The following is a 7,500-nucleotide window of genomic DNA, read 5'->3' on the forward strand; positions in this document are numbered from 1 at the left end:
CATATATATATATATATATATATATATATATATATATATATATATATATATATATATATATATATATATATTGAAAGATTTCACCTTGGTAGGATAATGATTACCTCTTCAAGGCCCATCCGTTTTTATGGCATACAAGTGTTGTGTTCGAATATAAGAGACTAACGTCAGTTTATCATCTCTGTTGCCTTCTTTGTGAACCTTATCAGCAACTGGCTGCTGAGGTGAACACACCTCATCCAGTACAAAGTTACTTTGAAGAGGGGCGGCTTGAGAATAAATGTGTATACGACAGAAGTTATAGTTAGAAGTAAGGAAGGTAGGAACAGGATATCTATGCAAAGTAGAGACTCGGTTATGAAATAGGTAGAACAATTCAGATACTTGGGTCTTACTATAATTTAGTAGGAAGGATGTGAGGCTGAAGTTGAGAAAAGGTTAAAAGCAGCTCGGGGGAAGTGAAGGGAGGCAGCCGGAGTAGTATGTGATTAGAAAATGTCAATCTGGCTATAAGTCAAGAGTTACAGCATGAGTGAAAGTGAGAGTAAGAGAATGCAAAAGCTAACCCATGCACTTACCGCCCATGAGTCTAAGAAGTCAACATCCGGCGAAGAAGTCTTCAAAGGAGATACGGAACGATCTCGCTTTGTGAAGTCATTGGCGGTTTGACCATCGTAGGCGCCACAAAGGCCGAACAAAGATTCCTGCGACTCGCTGGATGCCCAAATACTTAGTGAGTGTTCACATATCTGTAACTGTTATATAAACATTGTAGGACAGAGAGATAGAAAATTTATGAGATTAGCACTTACAGCAGAAAGAGAGAGAATGAGACGGGTACTTACAGCTAAATTGCTTGATCCTATCATTCGTATACAGTTTCTATGTCTCCAAGCCAATACCGGAAGATCTCTGCCCCCCTCCTTGATTGGCCTAGGAATTTCGTCCATTACTTCGTAGGATTTTTCATTAATTTGTAACTGCCATGAATGAAATTAAAAAAGAAATATATTCCAATTAATTTTCACACAGAATGCTCTTAAAACATTATTTTAATAGCCATATGTGAAGAATTTTAATGTGGTGGCCTATTGGAAACTTCTATTCCTGGCAATCTGGCAGACTGGGGTTTGCGTCCCGCACAAGCTCGATAGTTTCTTATAGTGCCTGTAACTTCACCATCCTTTTGAGCCAAGGGTGGGGTTTTTGGGGGAGCCTATAGGTCTACCTGCTATGTCAACAACAGCCATTACTTGGCCCTCCCTGGGTGGAGAGGAGTCTTGGCCTCTGAATATATACTGTATAGTGTATACAGTATTTAGTCAGTTTCTAGGACATTGTCCTGCTAGCTAGGGAATTGTCACTGCCCTTTGCTTCTGCCATTCATGGGTGGCTTTTAAGCCTTTAAGTAGGATTTCTTTCAAATTGTGGAATTTGTTTCCAGGAAATGGCTTTTGGGGCTTGGGAGGCCATTCGTGACTGAAGTGCAACTGGGGGAGGGAGCTTTGCAGTTGCACTATGGAATAGAATCAAGAGGGGTTGGACAACAAAATTGAAGAAAGGAAGTAGGAATGATATAAAATTGAAAGCTAAAAATAGATTGTCGGTAAGTTCCAAAGGTCAGGGACCGGGCTGGCTTCAAAGATCCTTCTGCAATGCCTTCAGTCTCAGCATTATTGACCCCCTTAAGGTTTTAAAGGTCGCTCATGAATGGTAGAGGCAAGATACAGGCCAATGCCCAAGAAACTGACCATATGTACATATGATCAGCACCCAAACCCCCTCTCTATAAAGCTAGGGCCAGGCAATGGCTGCTGATGATTTGGCAAGGAAACTTTTAGGCTCCACCAAACCTCCATCACTAGTACATAAGGATGGTAAGACTACTGACACTGCTCCCTCCCAACAAATTGCTAGGCAGGGACTCCTGCAATCTTCTTCTTTCCCACCGTTATCCTTACATTAAGGGGCCGGTTGCCTAATGCGCCGTCTCTAATGCTTTCTATCAAAGGCTTCCTCTTCCATCAAACCTCTTCTCATTATATCATCCTTCACCTTATCTTGCCATGTAATTCACTGCCCCCCCTTTCATCTTCTCCCCCTAACGGGTTCCTCCCAAGCCCTCCTGACACTTCCCACCGTTTATCCTTAACATGTGCCCACTGTATCTCAGTCATAACACTCTTATCACTTCTGTAATCTTCACTGTGTCTGCCATTTTAAAGGTTTTAGGGGCCGCTCTTGAATGGCGGAGGCAAGGGACAGTGACATTGCCCTATCAAACTGGACAATGCCTTAGATATTGACCATATTACATATGTTCAGCGCCCAAGCCCCCTCTCCACTCAAGCTAGGACCAAGGAGGGCCAGGCAATGGCTGCTGATAACTCAGCAAGTAGATCTATAGACTCTCCCAAACCCCCCATCCTTAGCTCCCAAGGATGGTGATGTTGTAGCGACCAAAGGAACTAACGAGTTTGAGCGGGACTCGAACCCCAGTCTGGTAATCACCAGGCAAGGACACTACCACCAGGCCACCACAACTCTTTCTTCATGTTTTATCATTTTCCCATCTTTCTAGCTGTGATACTCCCATAATCCACCTCCGCATTCTCATCTCTGTCATCTCAAGGTTTGCTTCTTTTTTTTTTTTTTTTTTTTTTTTTTTTTGTCTTAAAGCCCGTTTCCCATCCATACATTAACACTGGTCTTATCACTGTGCTATAGATCTTGACTTTTAGCCTGATTGGCATTTTCTTATCACATACTGTACTATTCCTGCTACCTACATCTACTTCCCTTAATTACTTTCATCCTTTTCTCAACTTCTCCCTCACATCCTCTCTCCTGACGTATAGTAGGACCCAAGTATCTGAATTGTTCCACCTATTTTATAACCAAGCCTCGACTTTCATGCATAGCTATCCTGTCTCTACCTTACATACTGCTAACCATAGTTTCCATCTTATCCACATTTACTCCCTAGCCACCTCTCTCCAAAGTAACTTGCCACAATACAACCTTCTATCTAAGTCTTCCTCATTTTCAGCAGTAATTACCAAATCACATGCATATAGCCACTCCCACAACTCTTAATTTTTTATCTTTTCACTTCACACTTTCATGACCATCACAAATAAAAACGGGCTTAATGCTGACCCCCGGTGTATTCCAATACTAATTTCAAAGATTTATGTTTCCCCAACATCTGTTATTACTTTAGCACTTGTTTTTTTTTTTTTTTTTTTTTTTTTTTTTTTTTTTTTTTTTTTTTTTTTTTTTTACATTATCTCTACCATTCTAACCAACTTCTCCGGGACTTTCCTCCTCCCTAAGTACCAAAACATCCCTTTTCTTGCTATTCATTATATGACTTTTCTAGATCGACAAAAACACAGAAGAGATTTTGGTTTCCCTATTGTCTGATTTACTATAAATAAAGGCATCCACTGCCTCCAATAAGCTACCACAACCCTTACAAGGATTAAAAGCTATTTAGATACTCGAAATGATATTAAAGTTAACGAGAACTATTCTTAACAGTTGTTTATTTAGACTCACTTTTCAAATCATATGCAAATTACTTCGAACATTATTCAAGTTTCTCACAAAAAAGGTGTACATGAAAACATAGTTTTTGAAGCCGGTAGTAAAACTTTGTTAAGGTTCTCTATGATAAACTTTTAATTGTCTTTGAAGAGGATTAAATCATTTCTTAAAGCAGTATTATAACTTTTCTCTAGAAAATCAAGAAATCTATAGTGATTTCTTTTTTTTTTAATCTCTTCTATAGGGAGATTACGAGCAGTTTTAGATATAAACAAATATATATATATATATATATATATATATATATATATATATATATATATATATATATATATATAGATATAGATATAGATATAGATATAGATATAGATATAGATATAGATATAGATATAGATATAGATATAGATATATATATATATATATATATATATATATATATATATATATATATAATTCTATCGAAGAGTGATGAAGAAAACACTATTTTACCGGAACATCCAAAAGAAATATCATATTACCTTGAACAGTTGAGGTATGCGATTTCCGAAGCTGCCCATTTTGATGATGTCGCCTGGATTGTTCTGGAAGGTGGAAGGACCAAAGCAGGCCCTTTCGTCATCGCATTTACTGAAAGGAAGAAGTGACATTTATATCAAAGGTCAAAAGGTTAGATTTAACATACAGGGACATCTCTCCCTTAACATTTTATTAGATTAATAACGTAATTAACTGCGTCCACAAATATGTCGTCTTGTCAGGTGCAGGCAGGAACATTATCATTTCCTGCTAAACAGTAGGAGAACTTCGCGAAGAGAGCATGAAATTTAAAGAGTCATAGCAGCCATATGAGGAATTAAACAAATAATTGGAAAATTGTCTAAGAGGTAATTAATAGATAAAAGCTAATAAATATACCAAATGTGGAAGGAAGCGAAAAAAGACAGTAATACAGTAGAGATAATAGAGAGAAAAGTCAAGGTGGTGGAGTTCTAATGGGAACTGCCTTCGGTAAATAGTCAACACATGAAGCTGAACCTGAAGGAAAAACAAAAACAACAATGTGAACTAAGAAATTATCTAGATATATGCCAAAGAGGATTAATAGTAAAAATTGGGGTTATGGAAAATTGGGAAATAACTGATAAAGATATTGAAGAAGAAGGAAAACTGGAAAAGGGAAAAGCAGCTGGTCCTAGTGGACTAAAGGTAGAAATGTATAAAGAAGCTATAAATAATGAAGTCTGAAGACATATTGTTTGCTACACAAAAGTAATCAAAAGGACAAGAGGAAAGGAAGTGAAAGTGGACAAAATCAAACATTAGGCTGACTCCAGAAGTACGTAGACCAAAAGGAAATGAACGCTGACCTATAGCCCTGCTGAATGTATCATATAGAATCATGATGGGAATATTGACAGATATAATAGATATACATCTTTAAAAGAAATATCAACTTTTAAGAAACCCAAACAAGGTTTAGCAAAGGTTAGACAGACGTATGGCTGGTGCTATATTCACGTTGTAATGCATTATTGAAGAATCTTATCAACAAAGCCAGCATTTGTTCGTTATTTCTGTGGACTTCAGCAAAGGATTTGATGGCATAAAAAGAGGTTGAGTGATAGAAGCCATGAAATCCTACAAAATACGAACAAGAAATCATAAACTTTTTAGCTAGCATTTATACAAATGACAACACACACCAGTATGTAAATATTGAAAGTGTAAGAAACACCGAGGTATTAAGTGGAATAAGACAATGTTGCAATGGATACATGCTAATCTTCCTACTCATAACATAGAGTATTAAAACATGGAACTGAATACAAGAGGATTCAGAAATGTGGTAAGCAGACTTGTAGCAATATTCTATGCAGATGATGGACTAAAAATGTACATACTATAGAAGAAGCAAAAATAGCAATAAAGAAAATGAATTAGCTTTCTTTTCTTTTTCAATTTGGCAGGAAGATATAAAGAGAAAAGCATGCTAAAATTTACTATAGATTGAAACTACATACTTTACAAGGGAAGAAAAAAACATTCACCAACACTAGATCTGTAATGGAGGAAGAAATTTTGGAAATACAAATTATGTGAAGAGGAAGAAGTAACTTTGATTTACTTATAAAACATAAAAAAAAAAACTAAATATAAGAAATTAGTACATTTCACCAATGAAACTACACCAAGAAAAGAAAGAATACCTTATGAAAAGCTTTCTACCGTTTGAGATAGAAAATGAGGTAAACATATTTAAATATTTTTTTTTTAAATTGTAGAAAGCCAGGAAAGAAATGTTAAATGAATTCTAAAACAACATAGGAAAACGTTAAACCTAAACAAAATAAAACATGGCATGGTCGCCGTTATAAAGTCTACGTTCCACACAATACTGGACTAGACTTTTGAGGGAAAAGTAAGATAAGGAACTATAGCCTACTTGAACCCAAGCTATGCAGTATATTGAAAAACAAAGTGAATGACATCAGTAGAAATTATAAGGAATATTGAAATTTAATTCCTAATATTTGTAGACAATACCATATTTCCTACAGAAAGGTAAGGACTAGAGTGTGCTATAAGTAACTTTCCTAGCTTGGAGATCCTGGAAATATTCACGATCAGTACCATTCATAAAAATCTGGTGTATTGATAATTAACAACGGATAGAAAAAGAAGAGATCGAAGCAAAAGGAAATAACGGACTAGTAAGTATAGTGATAAAAATTGCAGAGGATTTCTATACAATGCTATACAATAGTGATATATGAAATACATGGTTGATGTTTGTGACCTGTGCAAAGGAGATTAAGATAATATTTTTATACACAAAATTAGGAAAGTTAAGAGGACAAGTTATAAGAGTGAATATGTTGCAAAATCCTGGCAGAGAGCTGGTGGAATACATAAGTTGAGTCATGAATCCAAAGGAAGATTTTGAATACACAATAATATGTTGCCAGAACTGATAAGGTAATATCCCAACTTGATTTCAAGGTAGAATGGGATAGAATTGAAACTTGTGATTTTCATGAAGACTGATGTTTATGGTCACAGGATAAAGCTGGATTACAATACTGAGTATAAGCTTAAACCGTTTATAGATATGTATTAATTGATCGAGTGCCCACAATCTTATTGTGCAGTCTGCCAGTTGGGAACCAGGAACTTTATTCAATTTGTTCATAAAGGCCAGTAATTGAAAACAAAATTGTTTTGATGGTTGTTAGAATCGGTGTATCTTAGAGGCAAGCTTAAAAAATGGGCAAACTCCTACATCAAGCACCTGCTTATTCATCTTCTGTGGGCGAGTAGCCTACAGACCTACCAGTTAAGTTGATGCTAGTGAAAATGTTAAGTGATAATTGAAGTGTCTTATTCTGGTAATGATGATTTCTTGAAAAAGAAAGAAAAATAGCTTAGAAATTTCATGGAATGTATTTGGATGTTCTGGGTAAATGATAAATCAGTAGTACAAAAATACCTAACCTAACTTTGGGTTTAAGCTTACCTGTGACATCATTGTCATAAATTGCGATAGAAAAGCATTACTTAATAGATATGATAAAGAGCGCCGATTTAGTCTTTTGAAGTGTCACGTAAAGAGTATAATTTGTTCCTAAAATGAGAAAGAAATAATATTTAAGAACAAGAAATCCTTAGGCTAAGTTCACAGTTCCAACCTGTACTCTTTGAAAACCCCAAACTGGGGATCGTGGGAAGTTGCCTTCTGCACCAGGACTGATTCGCACTTTGCGTTGTGTTGGTAAAACCAACCGTCGAAAGTCGTCAGATTCTTGTCCATTTGCACAAAGCAGTTGCCACCTGAAAAAGGAAAAAATACATTAGTTTTCAAGTACTTTAACTTTATCATACAATGCTCCCTTATCACTAAAATCGCCCGTTGTTTGTCAGGACTGAGATACAATGGTGAGAGGCTTTAAAAAC

At 36.2% G+C, this 7,500-nt stretch overlaps 2 protein-coding genes across 2 annotated transcripts in view; one reads left to right on the forward strand and one right to left on the reverse strand.

Annotated features, from left to right (window-relative positions):
- The window catches only part of LOC137648733 (uncharacterized), a 332,677-nt gene that overhangs the window by 224,372 nt on the left and 100,805 nt on the right, over positions 1-7,500 (forward strand). The window lies entirely within an intron of this gene.
- The window catches only part of LOC137648245 (uncharacterized), a 67,968-nt gene that overhangs the window by 54,983 nt on the left and 5,485 nt on the right, over positions 1-7,500 (reverse strand). Inside the window, exons 5-8 of the mRNA XM_068381169.1 lie at positions 7,236-7,377; positions 4,068-4,176; positions 846-980; positions 579-755 (exon numbers count right to left, since the gene is read on the reverse strand). Of these exons, the coding sequence (XP_068237270.1) occupies positions 579-755; positions 846-980; positions 4,068-4,176; positions 7,236-7,377 (563 nt within the window). The remainder of the gene's footprint in view (positions 1-578; positions 756-845; positions 981-4,067; positions 4,177-7,235; positions 7,378-7,500) is intronic.

This window comes from Palaemon carinicauda, chromosome 10, assembly GCF_036898095.1.
Source record: "Palaemon carinicauda isolate YSFRI2023 chromosome 10, ASM3689809v2, whole genome shotgun sequence".
Taxonomy (NCBI): domain Eukaryota; kingdom Metazoa; phylum Arthropoda; class Malacostraca; order Decapoda; family Palaemonidae; genus Palaemon; species Palaemon carinicauda.